Below are 19,145 nucleotides of genomic sequence, written 5' to 3' on the forward strand. Positions count from 1 at the left end.
AGTTTCCTATCTTCTACAGTCGAGCTTTTTAATTCAGAACTGAAGCCTCAACTTCATCTTCCCGCATTCGCTGCGGATCAATGAAGATATCTCAGAAATCAAAGAGGGCGGTCTCCCCGGTCAGTAGTCTAGATCTTATTCTCAGGCGAAACAACTGGTATCTGACCAGGGTCGTGGCGTTTTCAGCACCCTCAAGTAGCAGAGCTTGTCACAAAGCTCGTAAACACCCCAAACGATGATCTTGCCGACATTTTGGCCGATATTGACACCTGGAAATGGCCGCGATCTGATCTCAACGCTTGGACTAAGGTCCTTGATAAGTTCGATGTCATCCTAGAGGAAGCCATCCGGGATTACGATGTGGACAAGTTGCAGATAAACGTTTTCACTCCAGCGACGAAGAAAACTATAAGCCATATTCTTAGGTTTGAGAGGCTTCTGTTGGAGAACTCCACCAATCGCAAAACCTTCAACTCCTATGATGTGCGTCCTTTTCATTCAATCGTCAACCTGTGTTTAATCATTGCTATCATGCACTCAATCTCAGAGGCTTAATTCCCTGCTGTTTACATCAGATCTTGACGTGCTTACGCTGGCACTAAGCCTTCTCCTTCGCCCCGCACAACAATACTCCGCTCAGCCCGCGGTATCGACAGCTCTTAGCATATCCACACCCCGTTTGCTCTCCCTTTCCAAGCGGTGGCCTCATATCCACGAACATGGAATAAGCTTGCTGGATCTTGTCAGTGCAAACGGTCTGTCGCAGGTTGATGTTCTGCCTGCCGAAGCTCGTGATGTAAGTTTCGTTTGTTACCGAACTGACCCGAAGGAGAAGGGACATGGGAAGGAAACCGATCACAGCGAAGCCATACCGTCCAGTCCTCGCAAACTCTCCGTTCCGCCCTCGACTTCACACTCATATGCGTCTACCATTCATATTGACGAAGAGACCCTGAAGAACAAGACAGTCATGGAAATCATGGCGGATGTATTGGAGACGCATCCGCTGAATAACGATGACAAGTTTGAACTCCTTTGTCGTGTTCGATCTGCCAAGGCACTTACCAGCGGCAACGAAATTATGAGAGAGGAGCTTGTCGTCATACGACTGATTTGCATCGCCATCTATGGCCATACACACAACGAGACTCAAGCATCATCGACACTTTTCCTGTATGAGCCGGATCTCACTACCCACATCGCTGAACTACTCCAGTTGGATCGTGGGGTTTCGATACCTGTGCAGACAGCGGCTATCTCAGCACTGGACTCGATCGCTAGGTACCGAGGCAAGGTGACCGAGGTGCTGGGTGCCGTAAATGCTGCCGTCAACCATGGGATCATCATGACGCTTCTGCGAAAGACTATCTTGGAGGTTAGCAGTCCGGAGAGCAGAATCTCAGCTACCTTCGTCGAGTCTCTTCTTTCATTTGTGACCTACCTTGCGCAGCATGTCAACGGGGGAAATATGCTTGTTAGCGCAGGCCTGGTTCCCTTATTGGTTCAGATCATGGAGAATAAGTTGGCTCAGAGACTCCAGATGGTCTCGAAGGCTATGCAATTGGTGGATAACATCCTCTACGCTTTCTCAAATGCGTTCCAGGTATTTTCAAACTCCCGTGGGGTCGAAGTCTTGGTAGCCAGGATCCAGGTAAGCATAGGATGGATCACCCTCGAGCCAATCATCTCACTTCTCAAAATCTGACCAGCACGAGGTCGACTTTGATATCACTATGTACGGCAACGAGCGCTCCAGGGACTTATTTGGTTCGTACGGTGAGTGACTGTTGTGAGTTAGGATTAGAACAAAGTAAGATAATGGCCGCAGGACAACTTCCAGTTCCAAGGGCCGCTGTCCTCAAACACACGTTACGCTCCATACATCGCATGATGCAGTCAACCGGTACATCTGAAGGGCTGCGCGGCCTCATTGATTCCACTCTGCCACAATCAATCAAGAAGATCATGGAATATCGTGGCCTGTTTGGTCCCAATCTTCTGCCTCTTGGTGAGCACCCTGTATGTTATGCAGGTTTGATTGATTAATCAATGCCGATGAAAGCCATGAACATAATGGCCACATTTATTCATAACGAGCCGACGTCGCTTGCGACGATTCAAGAAGCAGGCTTGCCTCAGGTGTTTTATAAGGTGATCGAAGCAGGTTTGGAACCTGTCATTGAAGTGAGTACTATCTTTCTACGATTTGCACTAACTTACACCTTCCTTCAGCTCATCCAAGCTATTCCCAATGCAATCGGGGCGCTTTGCCTCAATCAAGTCGGTCAGGATCAGCTTGCAACTCGCCCAAGCGTCATACCTGGCATTATCTCGATCTTCACTTCTGAGAGCCATATCAAGGTCCTTCGTGAAAAGGAAAACGCCGTACTAATGGGCACCGCCATTGACGAGTTGATCCGTCACCATCCAACACTCAAAACTCCTATTTTTGATGCTGTCAAGTCTGCGTTGAGTAAAATCGAGGATCTCGGGAATGCTTTCGTGATTCCCGAGGACAAGAAAGAGTGGTATGGTCTCATGCTTGCGTCGCAAACTACGGACAAGGACGACAAGGACGACAAAAGCGATATCATTCTGATGGATGTTGTGGAAAGTGACGTTCGTTCTGATGCTCAAGGGGACGCATCTGACGATGATTTGCTGAGGAGTCATGACAATAACATAGTTCTTTATGTAGATGTCTTGTGCCGAGTGAGTTGTGCATACTTCTTTCTCAAACTAGCATTCACGGTATTTTGTACTTGGCAGTTTCTTGAGGGTCTGTTTCAACATACGCAGCATTGCAGAGATTTCATCAAGAATGTCGAGGGTCTCGAGCGTATTGGCAGGCTCACTGCCTTGCCATGCCTTCCATATGATTATGCGAATAGTGTTGCTTCAGACTCGCTAGTACAAGTTATTCGGACGATGGCGGACGTAGAACCCAATCAGGCACTTCGCCATCTTTCAAAACTTGTGGAGAATTCCCTTTCCGACTCTCGAAGTTTCTGGGCGACTCCTCAGTCCCACTCCATGTTGGCGCCTTTCATTGATCTTACAGGTAATCTTTTTTCCGCGATGTGATAGTGAGAGCTTGCTCAAACATGTTCTAAAGAGGAACAGGAAGGTGCAGCAAATCAACAATTCCGGAGCCTGGTGGCCCTTCACATCCGCATCACTGTCTTGGCTGATGTTTTCTCTACTGCTGGCTATGCACACGGAAGGTCTGCAATCGGACTTCTTCAGATTCTCATGAGCGATCCGCCGAAAGTCGTCAAAGAGCTAGGTGCCCTCCACCGTGCATCAGTGTGGGAAAACATCGTGTTCAAAGCCGACATGGTGGCCAAGGGGATGGAGGTGGGTCCGAGCAGTCAGGGATCTCCCTTAGGGAGATCGCCTAGCCATGGTTCGATACCTCTCCCTGAGCCCAATGTTGGCGTTATTGCCAACGGTGTTCAGCCGGGATTGGTGTTACCCGCACAGTCATCGTCGCCTACATCACCGAAGATAGACACATCGCGAGAGAAGAATGCCAAGGCTCTCAAGCACCTAACGCATGGTCTTCCAAGCGCTTTGGCTCCCTTTTTCCAGGGTTCGTTTTATGGTTCTACCTAACTTTCAAGGCAAATGACTGAATGTATTCTTTCAGCTATCGTAAAGTTGTTCTATGCGAGGCGAAATCCCGATGCAACTCAGAAGAAACAGATTCTATCTGCCTCAGCAACTATTGCAGAGATCATGGTGGAGCATCTAAAGTACGAGGTCGAAGGTATTAATGTGCCCCAAAAAGATGATTGCCTGCTCACTGTAACCTTCGTAGGCGATCGAGTCTGTTGCCTAGACTATCACAGTGTCATGTTGGGACTTGCGACGATCTTAGTTGTCGACGGTATGTACTCGTTGCTTCTCCTCTCGTACTCGAACTGATGTTCTACAGAGCGGACGATGAATCCCACTCTTCATACCGTGTTGCTCCTTGCTTTTCAGCGTGCAAAGGGCTTGGAAGCCATCTTCACAATCTGCAGATACTTCACTGACTTGGTCGATGGCGTAACGGCAGTGAAACCTGAAGATCGAACAGAAACTATGCAGCAGGAACTTGCTCATGCGCAGGGAGGACTGAAGGTTGCATTGAATCTTTTGCACCCATTACTTTCTTCGAAGCCACTGGTCGAGTCTGGCCAAACGTCACTAGTCACAACTCGGGAGAAGAAAGATACGGAATCCGGTTATTTTGAGCCTCACCATTTCCTTGTCGAGCTTCGCCTCGAGAGCATACCCCTGCTACGTAGGATCTGGGAAGCTTCTTGGCTTCGTTCATCCCCTTTGACATTGGTCAGGTCGGTCGTTCAGATCATGCTCGAGGTGACGGCAGGTGAGAATGAAGAGCTCAAGGGGGATGCTTCCCCAGAAGGTCTCAATAGCGGAACTGGCCCTCCTGCTGGTAACGGCTTTCATATTAGGGCCGCTGGGCCAGATGAAAATCGTATCCGTCAGCTCACTGATATGGGATTCCCTCGCTCTGCTGCCGAACGTGCTCTTGCCCGCACTCATAATAATGTCAATGCCGCGACCGAACTACTCCTGAGCCAGCCTTACCCATTTCCCCCTGACCCGCAGCCAAACGGATCTGCCGCGGAGCAAGATGAGACAGGTGATGCCCTTGCGGACGGAGGCGACGAGGATCCCTCTGATGAAGAGATGGATGTCGAGGACGCTGCCCCGCCGGCTCTTCCAGCCGAGTCTACCCCGCCTCCCCAATCGACTAGCGAAGAGCAAGGGAAGGGTCTGGAGGAATTACGGAAAGATCTCGACGAGGCAAGGGCGAATTTGAAGAAAGAGCTACCTCGAAAGGCCTTGCAACTGGTTGATGAACATCCTTCGTTGATATTCGAGGTTCATCGGGCATTCACGCACCCAACTGATGAACTCCAGGAGCAGTCGATTCGCACGTTGATTGACGACATACAATCATTCTCACCTGCGGCTTATGACGTTCATGAACAACCGCTGGCTGCTAGATGTCGGTTACTTGCAATAGTTCTCTCAGAATCCCCAACGCTCCCGCAAGCCCTTGGACAAAGCTTGATGGACACCCTTTTAGCTCTACTCCTGTCAAATTCTGTCCGCGAAGCTTCATCTCATCCAAAGTGGTTGGCTTCTCACCTCCTTGTGACGGAAGCTTTGTTCACCATAGGCGAGCAGCCCTTTACTGCTGCTGTGCCGAAAGAGAATGAACCCGTGACCACTCCTAACATTTCTGCTGGCCCAGCATATGCTGATGCCCGACCCATTATATTCGATTTCTGCCTCCGGTTACTAGCTGATCCCGACCTCCCTAGGGATGAGCTGTTGTCTACGCTGCGCCTCCTAGTCTTGCTCACAAGAGATCACGGCACAGCATCTGAACTCATCAAGCACGATGGACTTCCCCATATCTTTTCACATCTCAAAGGATCTGCTGTTCCTGGTGGTCAATCTTATGCGGTGATCATACTTCGCCACATCGCTGAGGGGTTATCTGTGCTTCAACACATCATGAAGCAAGAAATCAAGCGGCTATTCTCTCAGCCACGCACAAGGATAATTGACATCTCAGGATATATGCGTAATTGCAGTTCAATGGCTCTCAGAGATCCATCTACATTTATCCAGGCAACTCAGGACCTTTGCCAGCTTCAGCAACCTTTCTCCGCAGTCCATCATGTTACCCTCAAGCCTGGAACTCCGCAGCCGAGCACCAACATTGAAACCGCAGAGCGTAATGACATGCAGATCGACCAACAAGCGCCGCCGGATGTTCATGAGCCTGACACAGAGGCTTTGGAGACAATGGTACATTTCCTTATAAGCGAGTTGATGAAGAATGTGCGCTCTTCTTCTGATAATGATGTCACAACGAAGCGCGAAGATGCAACACAGAGCCCTTCCGAGAGCGTTGATGCAAGCATGGATGATCTAAACGATCAAGACCGGCATTCGTACTGCTGCTTTATTATGCAATGCCTCACAGAATTGCTTTTTTCCTACGACGCCTGCAAACTCGCGTTCTTATCCTACTCTCCGAAAAAGAAAATGTCAACTCCTGCCAAAGATCCCACTACCAAACATCGCGCAGCTGTCCTCCAGTTCTTCCTTTCTGACCTCATAAGCTTTAAAACCATTGCTTCCCAGCCATATGCGAAAGCGAACCAAGCGTTCTCTCTTTGTACTTGTGCAATGTCCGTACTTGTGGCTCTCTGCGTCGACAGCTCTGCAGGGGTGGAATCCAAGGATGTTTCCGCGGACTTGATCTCAGTCCGCAAATTCACCCTAGAAGCCATTAGTCGAGCCATCAAGGAGTTCACATTACAGGACACTGTGGATGCGAGATACGGGCACCTTCTCGCTTTGGCGGATCTATGCAACCGACTTCTTACTGTACGCTTCAACAACGGCAGCCGCAAATCGCAGGACGAGAGTACAACGCACATTGCGAAGATCATGTTGGAAAAAAACTTTGTCTCAATCTTGACCAGCGCACTAGCTGAAGTTGACCTGAACTACCCGAATGTTCGTGGTCTTGTGGCATCGATCCTTAGGCCAATGGAAAACCTGTGAGTGTAATCGTGCACGATACGATCAGGCGCTTATCATTCAAATAAAGCACACGGATTGCCATCAAGATGAGTCGCGCAACTGAAAAGGCCAAAGACGGTGGCGATGGAAAGGTTTCCCACAGCGTAGTCTCCGAGGACGAGGATGAAGATGAGAACATTGATGTGGATGACGACGATCGAGAAGAGACTCCCGATCTGTATAGAACTTCTGCTCTAGGCATGTAAGTCGGAACCCTTATTCACTGCTCAACCCCCGCTCACTTTGGTTATGTCGTCTATAGGTTCGGAGGCGTGAGTGAGTTCTAAGTCATTCTTGATATCCAATAACGGTGATTATAGGAGATGGAAGATATCAATTATGCACAAGAGGATGAAATGGCTGAAGGAGACGACGACGAGGATGAAGACGTTGAAATGGAGTATGGCGATGAGACTGATAGCGCAGCGACGTCAGATTCTGAGGATGAATTGGAAGGTGGCGGGGATGATGATGACGAAGACAGCAACGGAGGTGAATGGCACGACGAAGACGAAGAGTACGAGGAAGATGACTTGGTCGAGAATGAGGACGGCGAGGATGATGATGAGCCTGCAGCTGGTGAAGAGGGTGATGAAGAGATCATGTGGCAGGTAAGTCTACGACAGTTGAGATGTTTTCATTTCTCTTACGGATTTCATAGGATATCCGGGGAGGGGATGACGAAGATGATGAAGTTGCTGATGAAGAAGAGGAAGAAGAGGAGGAGGAAGAGGAGGAGGACGAACACGGAGGTAATTCATCTATACTTTGACAAAATCTCTTGCTGAGCATTGGTAGAACCAGTTGCTGTCATTCATGCAGATCAAGGAGAAGAACCTGATATATTATCAGACGATGAAGAGCAAGTCATGTTGTATCGCTATGATGCTATTACTCACCCGTCGTTCAGTTTCCATGATGAAATGGGTGTCATTGATGTGCAAGGCATCATCCAAGATGGGGGATTCAGATTCACCGGTGCTGTTGACCTTGAGGGGGAAGAGCTTGATGACCGGGATCCCTTCATTCGCAGGCGCCGTAACAGTAGGTGAAGGAACTTTTTTTTTCATTCGAAAACTAAGTCGTGCTTAAAGCGGGCGAGGACGTTCAAGTATTCGGTCGTCCTCGACATGTATCAGCTGCGCTACCAGAAGCTACTGTCCACCCCCTTCTTTTGGATGCCTCTACAGGCACGAACCGTCCTGTTGGCTTAACTCGCGTGGCTCGCCGCTCTCACAGGGGCGCAGCTGGGGGCGTTCAACATGACCTTATACACTCCATCGAAGACATCATTGGGGGTGATGGAGGTCAGATCTTTCAAACCATCATAGACCGTCATGGTCCGGAAGCCATAAGAGTGGATGTCACTCCTGGTGCCATGGTGGATGGCCGAGGATTCCTTGGCCGAAGGGGCGCTACTCTATTCACTGGGGTCAGAGTCGACGGTGTGCGGGTGGATCGTGTGTCTCGACCAAGCGATTCCCGTGGCGATTCTCGCGCGTTCGATCCCCTGTTGACAATACAAAGGTGGACCGAAGAAGCCAAGACGTTGAACGGCAAGCACGTTTCCGAAAGAGCAAATAGGCTGGGCAACCATGTCATCATAGCGTTACTTCCAGCCGCTATCGAGGCCTCACAACAGAGGGAACAGCAGAAGCGTCAAGCTCAGATCAAAGCAGAAGAAGCGGAAGCGCGCCAATTGGAAGCTGATCGCACTGGGGTTGAGGAGGCTGCAACTTCTGGCATGGTAGCCTCTCATACAAGTCCGGAAAATATTGCGAATGCACAGCCCGAGCCTATCACATCTGATCCACCACCTCTGACCACCATTGCTTCGAACTCTGATGTAGAAATGGGTGATATACACTCCCTTGCTCCGCATTCTGACGAGCATGTCGCAGCTCGAGCTCCAGAAGCCTCCTCGGAAATCACCGCTGCAGGAGAAGTGCCAGGGCCTTCTCAACCTGCTCCCTCTGAGCGTGTTATTGTGATGATCCATGGTAGCGAGGTGGATATCACTGACATGGGCATTGATCCGACTTTCCTTGAAGCCTTACCTGACGATATACGAGAAGAGGTCATCAACCAACATGTACGGGACCAACGCGCAGCAAGGGTTGAGCGCCCGGCCGACTCCCAAATCAGTCCAGAGTTTCTTGATGCCTTGCCACCGGAAATTAGAGCCGAACTCATCCAACAAGAAAGGATGGAGCAGTCCAGACATGCTCCAGTGCCTGCACCCACACAAGGCCCTCCAGGAGTTGCAGCGGATATTGATCCGGCAAGCTTTATTGCTAGTTTGGATCCACAGCTCCGACAAGTTGTTCTGATGGATTCTGATGATGGTTTGTTGCAAACTCTACCGTCTTACATGATTGCAGAGGCTGGTGTTTACCGCGATGAGGTAAATGGATCTCGAGGCGGTATCGCTGCTCGCACTCTCAGAACTACTGCTACTGCTCAACGCCCTCTCCCACCTCGCAAAGTCCCCGCCCCGCGCGATGCTATTCAGCTTCTCGACAAGGCTGGGGTAGCGACGCTCGTTCGCCTACTCTTCTTCCCTCACGTTCTAAAGAAGAATCTGCTTTTCAAGATCTTGGTCAACATCTGCGAAAATAGCAAGACCCGTTCTGAACTATTCAATCTTCTTCTCAGTATTCTCCAAAGTGGCCCAGGGGACCTGGCTGCTGTGGACAAGAGCTTCGCGCAAATGACAACTCGTACTCCAAAATCTGCGGTGCTTCAAACACCTAAAGCCGCTGCCAAGGTGAAAACAGCAGCGGACCTCAGCACACCAGTGGCGATTGGCGGCTTCCAGATCGAGACAGTCCCAGACCTCGTCGTGCAGCGTTGCCTAGAAGCTATGACCTACATCGTCAGTTCAAATGAACAGTCGTCGCTATTCTTCTTGACCGAACATGAGCTCCCGGCCGGTTTGAGGAAGATGCCCTCTAGGAAAGGTAAAGGCAAGGAGAAACCAATGCCCCAGACGCATTTCCCAATTGTATTACTTCTTGGCCTTCTTGACCGACAATCACTCCTCAAAACACCCTCGACAATGGATTCCGTCGTGACGCTCTTATCGACGGTCACCAAACCTCTGACAAGTCTTAAATCGGATAAGAAGGAGCAGTCAAATGACGTTGCGCCAGAGACTTCCACTTCTGTGGCACCTGCTGGTGCACCTGCAACGATTACCTCTGGGGATGCCGAGGCCCACGAATCAACTGGTCAGTTTTCAATTATGGGTCCACATCAAATCTGATGTCCATTGACAGCAGCGTCAGTTGAACCTCTTAAGCCTGATGTCCCAGTAGAAACTCAGACAGATGTGAAACCCTTACTTGCTGTTCCCCCACAAATCCCCCATTCGGTGTTGCGTTTGATCGTGAACATTCTTGCGGTCGGAGAATGCTCATCACGCACCTTCCAGCAGTCTCTTGCCTTGATACAAAATCTCTCACACATTCCTGACGCGCGCGATATAATCGCGCAGGAGCTTAAAACAAAGGCGCAGGACTGTGGACATACCATCCTTGCTGACCTGGGCGATCTCGTGAGTGCCTTGACGAGCTCACGCGATGATGTCTTGGCATCCTCCGTCGCACCGAAATTCTCGTCGCCATCCTCAGACCAGACGAAGCTTCTACGGGTTCTCAAAACCATTGACTATATGTACACGCCCCGCGTGGTTGGTCCCGTGACAGACGAAACTCGGAAAAGTGAAGATGCTGAAAAGGTGCAGACTATCTACGAATCCTTCCATTTCGCACCTCTTTGGAGACGCTTAGGAGATTGTCTGTCTACGATTGAAGAGAAGCCAGAGCTGGAGCACATGGCAATTGTACTGCTCCCTCTGATCGAGGCACTGATGGTAGTGTGCAAATACGTAGGATCAAAGTCGGCCGGGGCTCGTGCCCTTCGAGCAGCAGCATCTCCTCGCTCTCCAACGACTTCTCGGGAGAGTATGGAGGACCTCTTCGTGTCATTTACGGATGCGCACCGCAAGGTGCTGAATCTCATGGTCCGCAATAATCCGTCTTTGATGAGCGGCTCATTCTCCTTGCTGGTACATAATCCCCGTGTCCTCGACTTCGACAACAAACGAAATTATTTCACTCAGCAACTTCACCGTCGCCCGCACCCCCGTGAACACCAGGGCACGCTCCAGCTAAACGTACGCCGAGCCAGAGTGTTCGAGGATAGTTTCCAGTACCTTCAGCGCAAGACGGGAGAGCAGATCAAACATGGCAAACTTAGCGTACGCTTCTATGACGAGGAGGGCGTGGATGCTGGTGGCGTTACCCGAGAATGGTTTCAGATCCTGGCACGTCAGATGTTCGATCCTAATAACGCTCTCTTCCAACCTTGCGCGGCCGACCGTCTCACTTACCAGCCTAACAAGAACTCATGGGTCAATCCCGAGCATCTGTCTTTCTTCAAATTTGTAGGCCGCATCATTGGGAAGGCGATCTATGATGGCCGTCTCCTAGACGCCTACTTTGCGAAAAGCATATACAGGCAGCTCTTGGGAAAACCCGTGGACTACCGGGACGTCGAGTGGGTTGATCCCGCGTACTATAACTCGTTGTGCTGGATTTTGGATAATGATCCAACACCCCTGGACTTGACATTTAGCGTCGAAGCGGATGAGGTTTGATAATCTTCCTTGCATTCTACTCGTGGCTAATCTTCCCAACAGTTCGGTGTGAATCGTATCTTTGCTTTAAAGGAGGGCGGAGAGTCAATACCCGTAACGCAGGAGAACAAGCGAGAGTTTGTGCAGCTCTCCGCAAATTTCCGACTATATTCGTCAATCAGCAAACAAATTGAGAATCTTGTAGCAGGCTTCCAGGAGATCATTCCAAATGAGCTTATCACAATCGTAAGTGTGTTTCATGACCAACTATGGCATGCATGCTCACGTATTCTCTTAGTTTAATGAGCAAGAGCTTGAGCTACTCATCTCCGGCACTCCTGATATCGACGTCGACGAATGGCGCGCAGCTACTGAGTACAGTGGCTACACAAGCTCTGACCCCGTGATAGTTTGGTGGTGGAGAGCTCTCAAATCCTTTAATCGAGAGGAGCGAGCCAAGGTCCTTAGTTTTGCTACTGGTACTTCACGGGTACCGCTTGGTGGTTTCGTGGATCTACAAGGTGTTCAGGGCGTTCAGAGATTCTCCATTCATCGCGCATATGGAGACCCGGATCGATTGCCACAGGCCCACACTTGTAAGGCCCCCCGTATGCGATTGTATTTCATTTTCTAACTTTGTTCTTTCAGGCTTCAATCAGATTGACTTGCCGCAATATTCTTCGTACGAGATGTTGCGACAACAATTACTACTCGCCATTAACGAGGGCGGGGAAGGATTCGGATTTGCATGATGCAGAGTATCTCAATGGAGAATAGATATTGATCACCGACATGTAGAAACACACATTGTATATATAAGCAATTGCATATTCCTCAGCACTTTTGGAAGTTCTTGTTGGCTCTTTGCCCATTGATATTATCAAACGTTTGCTTCTTTCCTATCATCGACCGGGATTGTTAGTGGACCTGGGGCTAGCGCTCACCCTGCGAGACAGAAAAGCCAACATCGATGCCGAGTGGATGAGATCTGAGGACTGCGAGTAGGCTATATCATGCCGGTGAACAATTGAGCACGCTGAACTGGTCGCCTACCAGTGGCAAGCACTGCTGGCCGTCCAGACAGTGTAGGAGGCAGAACTACTTAAGAGTCAGTTGTAACTTGTGAGCAAAACTCTAGACTATGCATGTAGGGTTATGACATTCCTAGTAATAGATAATAACATCAACGTTAGTACCTCGTCCCATCCATCATCCTCACCAAAGTTGCAATTAACCTCCACCTTGAATAGCCTGTGGTATATTCCTTGTTCGACACCTCGTCCAAACCAAAAGCATTTCCCTCGAGCACGCCAACTTCATCAATGCTTTGAACTTCTTCGGTCCTCTTCAACTCTTCGAGAACTGCAAATTCAACAGCAACATCATCAGGCGAGATACTCTCTGGGCCAACAAGAAGATCATTTGCATCATGAGGCTCGGTCAAGAGATCTAGAGAGGAGATGCTTCAATGATCTCGGCGGTGATAGTATTGTCAACCTCTTCACGAGTGTGCATCACGTAGTATGGCGCGTAGCCTCCGGTTTTTATAGTGCGCTGTGTCAATTAAGAGATTACACCATTGCATGGATTGTGTTCTGCCGAGATCAGCCTAGTGAGAGAATATGCCAGAGGCAAAGAACTGCAATGCTGCGTGCGTGGGTGTGACGCGAGGGGGCTTCGTTCAGCAATATTATATGCACCATCTTACTTCAGAAAGAATCCAACCAGATCATCTCTAGGCGAATCTCGGATACCCTACCAGGGAGCACACAGACCGGCTTAGGTCTAGACCTCCGGCAACCCTGACCACGTGGAAGGACAACCGGTTATTGTGAGTTAGCAATACCGCCTTGAACTCAAGTGTTTCTGTCTAATCGTCATCACAACATGCGAGCGTATGTGGTGAATAAGTGGGTCCATCCGTCTGAGCTCAAGCTTGTCGACAATGCGCCAGAGCCGAAAGCCGCAGGCGACGAGATAATTGTGGATGTATATTCGTCAGCTCTGAATTTCTTCGATGTGAGATGCATCGTTTCCACAATATCTCCAGTTGTTCTCTGACGCAGTTCTCATCATACGTTAATAGATATTGCAAGCTCAAGGAAAATACCAAGTCAAACCTCCATTTCCTTTCACCCTCGGTGCGGAGTTCGCTGGCAAAGTCGCCGAAGACTCTCCGATTCCAAAGGGTTGTCCCTACAAGCCTGGCGACAGAGTTTTTGGTCAAGCACAAGGATGTTTTGCAGATAAAGTGGCTGTCAAATGGCAGGCTGCAAATAGGCTTCCGGATAACATGACTTACGATCAGGGTGCAGGTGTGTTGAGCCCAAAACTATGGTCACTCGCCCGAATTTCCACATGTGCTAGGACTATTCATTACATGGCCGACTAGTTACGAGGCTCTGGTTGGTCGTGCAGAGCTCAAGCCAGGTGAATCCAGTCATCAAGTATGTCTTGCTCGTGCGTTAACAATCCATTCCAGGCGAATCTATCCTCGTCCATGCAGCTGCCGGCGGTGTTGGCATTGTTGCTGTTCAATTGGCCAAAGGTTTGTCCTCTTCCGAAATGGATTTCCGTCCTTTGATTTACCGTATACATCAGCACTAGGTGCCACAGTCATTGCTGCAGCTGGATCGCAGTCTAAGCTTGATATTTGTAAGACGTACGGGGGAGCTGATTATACGGTGAACTACACAGAGAAGGACTGGCAGAAAGAAGTATTGCGGATCACCGGTGGTAAAGGCGTAGATGTAGTCTATGATCCAGTTGGGCGAATTGCTGGTGAGTGCTATCTTCGCGAGTAGGATCTGGAGCTACAACTCTCATTTCCGCCAGAATCACTAAAATGCATCGCCTTCAAAGGGAGAGCCCTCGTAGTCGGCTTCGCTGCGGGCCAGATAGAGAAAGTATGCATTATCTGCTTTGCATTCATTACTGCTTACCGAACACGTCTGCAGCTTCCGCTAAACATGGTACTACTGAAGAATATTAGTGTTATGGGCATCTTCTGGGGCTTGTATACCTGTAGGTCTTATATTGCCTCAAGGTTAGACAGAGCCTGATATCTGTACAGCCAAGGAACCATCTCGAATTCCCATAGTATGGGAGGAACTGCTAGGGTGAGTAACATATGTGTTGTTCGAGGTCGCCCGCCTGCTAATGATATCGATTTGAGGTTATTCGCTTCTGGTCGCATTAAACCTATAATATACGACAAAGTCTTCTCCCTGGACGAGGTCACAGTAGGGTTGGATGCACTGGAGAGACGACAAACGTGGGGCAAGGTGATTGTGCGTGTCAAGGACGAGGAGCAGAGGATCGTAGCGAAGCTTTAAGCCTTTAAGCATCTGCTAGTAGTAATCTGCTTATCTTTTCGGAATATTGGTTGTTGGGTGCACGGGGTCCTCTTTACACTGAGCATTGGGTTTTACTCAGATGCCGCTTACCTCCAAACCACGACTGTAATACTTGATTGAAGTCCTTCCATCCCACAACCAGTCATGCAGACATATGAGGACAACGAACCCATTGTTCGAATACGCGATTACAAGCCAGACCGAGTGGATTTTGTACTTGAGAATGTCGACCTCGCGTACGCGTAGCAGCTTCATGCGATGAACTTTGCTGAAATAAACACGCAGATTCGCAAACTTCTTTTCGACGTGTAGTACAGGCAGACATACCAACCATCGGTCGGTGTCCTTAAAACATGTGATACCCTGCGTCTTGACTAATTTCCCCTAGCGGTCGACATGGTTGAGGTAGAAGCAAATACAACAGTGCTACCCGATGAATTCATAGCACATCGCATTGGAATGGTCCCGTTGGTGAGCGCAAACTGCGATGAAGGTATAAGATACACTCGAGTACGTCGCGCGCTTTCACACATATAGTCCACCTCACGATGCTTGTACAGGACTGCCTGTGCCTGTCTGGCTGCCAGTACTGCTCAATAGAGCTAAGGCTGGACGTCTCGTGTAATGATAATCGCACAATGGACGTCACTAGCAATCATCTTCGAGGTCATACCGCCCACCTATACTGAAGGAGAAACTCCTGGCGACGAGCTCACGAAAAGGGGAGAGGATTTCGGGCAACCGGTGGGGAAAAGTATGACCTACCTCTCTCGATGGATCCATGTGCTTACTTTGGCGGCCACCCAGATAAGGCTGACGTACCACCAGTCCTCATTTGCAAGATACGGAAGGGTCAAGAGCTTAAATTACGATGCGTCGCCAAAAAGGTGCGCGGCCACCTTTATGTAGTTCTTGTGATCTCACAGTTTCAACAGGGTATAGCAAAGGAGCACGCAAAGTGGTCACCGTGTTCAGCAGTTGCGTTTGAATATGATCCCTACAATAAATTGCGGCACACGACATATTGGCATGAAACAGATCCACGGACGGAGTGGCCCGTCGGTGAAAACGCAAAGGAAGAAGAGGCGCCAAGAGACGACGAAGTTTTTGACTTCAATGCGAAGCCAAGAAAATTTTATTTCGATGTTGAGACGGATGGAAGTCTTGGGCCTCAGGAAGTGATCATGAAGGTGCGGGCCCCATTATATGTCTTTCAGTACGATCAACAAACTCACACTCTCCCCGCTCCTATGGTATAGGGTCTTGCGGAGTTACAGACCAAACTTGCCAATCTAATACTTGGTTTGAAGGAAGGAGTGGATCTGCCGACTGGCGGGGATGGAGCAGAGGCTGGGGTGAATGGTCATGTCTCTGCTGGTGGTTGGGCGCCGCAACCAGGTGATGGCGGTTGGGGCCAGAATGCCGCTTCTGGTGCTGGATATGCAAGTCCTGCTGGTGGTGGCGGCTGGAGCACTAGTGGGGGTAGCGGTGGGTGGGGCACTACTAGCCCAGCACAAAATACTGGGGGAAATACTGGTGCATGGGCAACAAGTCCTGCGCAAAATGCGGGAGGAGCTCCCAATACTACTTGGGGGACGAGTCCAGCTCAAGCATGGGGAGCTTCAAGTCCGAATGCAGGAACTGGGAGCGGTTGGGGGACGTCTACTCAACAGGGTTGGGGTAGCCCTAGTCAACAAGCCAGTGGTTGGAATCTATGATGGGTGTTTACTTTTTCAATCGCACGCATTTGATTTGGACGGCCGTATTTTCGTGAGGGTTGATCGATGATCAGGTGTGTGTCTTGCCGTTTGCTCGAACTACCAGTACCAGACGATGCCCAAATGATCTGTTAGAAAAAGATGTCTGCACTTGCATTGGTCTTCGCGAGGGAGTTCCAGGCATCTCGGAGTAGTGGGCGGAGGTCGAGCTAGTCATTTCAATAGAATGAGTTGTCAAGCAAACTTGGAAGTGTTTTCGAAAGACCTGTGCGCAGTCAACGTCAACTGGTGTCGAGACCCGATTGAGAAGGAATCACGGAGAGATAAGAATTCCGGACAACCTTGATACACAGCCACTTGAACTTACCAGCAGATCGTTCCGAGTTCCGAGTTCCTTGATAGGGGGATTGGTAGGCCCATCGAGTGAAATAGGGGGAGCTCATCCATACTCACCCCTTATTGTTCTAGGTATAGTCACGAAGTTGGGCATCGGGCAGAGCACGTTAGTCTAGTCATGATTGGCAATCATGAAACTTTGCAATTGTAAGCAACTGTTCCTTTCCCAGATAAGGAAATTAGCCTAAATTAAATCTTACGGCCCACAATGCCAACACTTGGTGTAAGCACAAGGCTTGGGTCTACCGAGGGTCAACGAGTCTACGGAGATCGTCGACGCTTAGCGATGCTCGGATCACTTGAGTACCTTATGGTGTGCGAGCCTCGTGGTTGACCTTATGACAAAACTCTGTTTCTCTTCGTACACTCGGGCTGTACTGATGGCTCTAAAGAGGTTTAGTTGCAGCGCCGCATGGACCATTACATAGGCTCAGTAATGGTAGTCCTAAACGTACGAACGATAGGGGTAGTGACGACAGAGGCTCAAAACCGCCCCCGCTCTACTAGCCTCTCTCTGGCCCAATATTATCCCAAGGAGGGGTTCAGGCTCGACGGCGCTCTGCTGGCAGCTTCTGATGTGTGCTTCGCTTCGATGTTTCAACGGGACCGAACGTCCGCTTAGTTCAAACGCTGGCAGTATTACGAACAGCAGGATGAACCACGCAGTACTCTGTATTTGAAATATCGTCGTAGTCTTAGCGGCACCGCACAAGCTTATTTCATGTATATAGGTACACCAATGTTATGTAAGGAGCGAGCGCGATACGTTCTTCTTTTACGTACAACAGAGTCGGCTAGAACGAGAACCTGCCGCTGTACATGTGCTACCGGTTTCTTCCATCCGCCCAGGCTCACTTTTGCCACTGCAGACGTAGTACCACCGCGCGGCCGCGGCCCCTTTAACACAGCGTGTTAGCGATTAGGCTCAAGAACTCTGCCATTTCTGTGCTAGTGCCCGTTCCTCTATATCTAGAAATCTTCAGCGAGAAGCTGAGTCGATTTCGAAGACTCCTCGAGAACGGTCATCTTTTCCCGTTCACCCAAGTTCTAGCTGGCTATGAGCTCAGACTAAACTTCTAGCTGGGACTTCAGAGGCTAGTAAGTGGAGCCGAGGGTATTGCAGCGACGGCACTAACGATGACTAGTACCTGTCACAGTGAAGTTATGGTGTCGATAGCGATAACGGCGAACACGCCGATCTAATCGTGCCTCCCAGTCAAAGATAACGATTTCATGCACCTGTGCCCACTTTGAGGCCCTACTTCGAAAATGATGTTGGTACCATGCCCCAAATAATTCAGTTTGAAATTGGTTGCAAATGGCTATGTGAGTACAGGCGGCGAATGGTACCCCTGCCACGGTCGCTTTAAATCAAGGGGGTGCATGAATCAGACATCAAGTCAGACTTTCCATATAGTATTATGTTCTGCAGCCTGTCGCGCTGGAACGTAAGGTACTCGTTAGCCGGCAGAAAATTTACAAGAGAGAGCTATCAGTGACTCTCGCTCATGTTCACCACTACCTGCAGCGTAGGGGGACATATTTCAAATATGTGAGATGACTAGACGGAATGATGTCAGAGTATCGGGTCCCACAACTCTATCACCCTTGATGCACAGCAATTACCAGTCCGGATTTACTGTTTGCTGTTTGAACCTGAAAACGATCGTGATAACGCACATTCAAGGATGTATTTAATTGTCGCGTGCACGACTCCGAACAACAGGGCACAAGACTGCAAGTAGGATTAGGACCCGACAGGCAACAGTGAATGTCAATTTTGCAGAACATGCGAAATGCATGTATTTACCTACAAAATAGTTACTAGCAGCATCGAGGAGTGGATACGAGTGAATTTTTTTGATCTTGGGGGAGGAGGATATGAGCGCACAGTCGGACTGCCGAGCCGCCAAGCCGCCAAGTTTCAAGTTCCATCAGGACCTGGTAATTTCAGGAATGCCACTGCAGGCGACAGTGTTTGATTAGAATAGCGATTGATACGGAGGTGATCTATATCTGATAGTGGATGCCAAGCTGGTACTGTGTGATAAGGTCCATTCCGAATTTAGCCAGCGGGAATTCAGCAATACCTGGTCTATTGAAATATCAAGTTAATAGTCCTGAGTCGAGGTACTCAGGAAGCCGCATTTCGGTCCGGCGGAAAAACAGAGCCTCCTTCTCGCCACTGCTTCAAGTACTTGTGCATGTAAGGCGTCACAATTCGTGACATCTGAAAACCTTCAATAAACAGAGACGTACTGCAAGTGATAGCATTGATGATTTTCGAGTTACTGTGTGCAAAAAGGCACCCATAGGCTCGCGGGGCATGCAGATAATGGTATCGTGTGAACGGCATTAACACGCCAAGGCGGTACTCATGATATGGAGTCTGGACCGTGAAGTTTAGAGCGCGAGATC

At 49.5% G+C, this 19,145-nt stretch overlaps 3 protein-coding genes across 3 annotated transcripts; all 3 read left to right on the forward strand.

Moving 5' to 3' along the window:
- Nucleotides 1–13: 13 nt before the first annotated feature.
- On the forward strand, nucleotides 14–12,127 carry F5891DRAFT_1114963 (uncharacterized protein). The gene is made up of 23 exons (XM_041363770.1): nucleotides 14–119; nucleotides 187–483; nucleotides 548–1,651; nucleotides 1,710–1,776; nucleotides 1,829–2,008; nucleotides 2,063–2,184; nucleotides 2,233–2,712; nucleotides 2,770–3,061; nucleotides 3,116–3,592; nucleotides 3,650–3,769; nucleotides 3,821–3,889; nucleotides 3,938–6,596; nucleotides 6,647–6,820; nucleotides 6,881–6,890; nucleotides 6,939–7,229; nucleotides 7,280–7,370; nucleotides 7,417–7,492; nucleotides 7,529–7,662; nucleotides 7,713–9,848; nucleotides 9,897–11,272; nucleotides 11,321–11,503; nucleotides 11,556–11,853; nucleotides 11,906–12,127. Exons 1-23 carry the CDS (start codon nucleotides 81–83, stop codon nucleotides 12,007–12,009), a joined length of 10,779 nt encoding a protein of 3,592 aa, XP_041221106.1. The 5' UTR covers nucleotides 14–80; the 3' UTR covers nucleotides 12,010–12,127.
- A 1,017-nt stretch (nucleotides 12,128–13,144) lies between these two features.
- On the forward strand, nucleotides 13,145–14,592 carry F5891DRAFT_959934 (uncharacterized protein; the record flags this gene model as incomplete). Its single annotated transcript, XM_041375693.1, has 9 exons — nucleotides 13,145–13,276; nucleotides 13,344–13,572; nucleotides 13,625–13,687; nucleotides 13,740–13,805; nucleotides 13,859–14,038; nucleotides 14,093–14,163; nucleotides 14,215–14,281; nucleotides 14,331–14,376; nucleotides 14,433–14,592. The coding sequence occupies 9 exons, from the start codon at nucleotides 13,145–13,147 to the stop codon at nucleotides 14,590–14,592; spliced, it is 1,014 nt and encodes a 337-aa protein (XP_041221107.1).
- Nucleotides 14,593–14,710: 118 nt separating this feature from the next.
- Nucleotides 14,711–16,331, forward strand: F5891DRAFT_1165860 (DNA-directed RNA polymerase II, subunit 3; the record flags this gene model as incomplete). Its single annotated transcript, XM_041365404.1, has 9 exons — nucleotides 14,711–14,849; nucleotides 14,899–14,949; nucleotides 15,002–15,123; nucleotides 15,174–15,279; nucleotides 15,305–15,367; nucleotides 15,421–15,500; nucleotides 15,549–15,803; nucleotides 15,831–15,866; nucleotides 15,891–16,331. Exons 1-9 carry the CDS (start codon nucleotides 14,768–14,770, stop codon nucleotides 16,329–16,331), a joined length of 1,236 nt encoding a protein of 411 aa, XP_041221108.1. The 5' UTR covers nucleotides 14,711–14,767.
- Between the last annotated feature and the right edge of the window lie 2,814 nt (nucleotides 16,332–19,145).

The sequence above is a fragment of the Suillus fuscotomentosus genome (genome assembly GCF_016647785.1).
Source record: "Suillus fuscotomentosus strain FC203 chromosome Unknown F5891scaffold_65, whole genome shotgun sequence".
NCBI classification, from domain to species: Eukaryota; Fungi; Basidiomycota; class Agaricomycetes; order Boletales; family Suillaceae; genus Suillus; species Suillus fuscotomentosus.

Excerpts from the sequence above, each read along its gene's own strand:
- F5891DRAFT_1114963 (XM_041363770.1), top strand. The coding sequence starts at position 81 with ATGAAGATATCTCAGAAATCAAAGAGGGCGGTCTCCCCG. Across the intron at positions 2,009-2,062 it reads TCCCAATCTTCTGCCTCTTG|CCATGAACATAATGGCCACA; the intron begins GTGAGCACCCTG and ends TGCCGATGAAAG. Across the intron at positions 3,770-3,820 it reads TCTAAAGTACGAGGTCGAAG|GCGATCGAGTCTGTTGCCTA; the intron begins GTATTAATGTGC and ends TAACCTTCGTAG.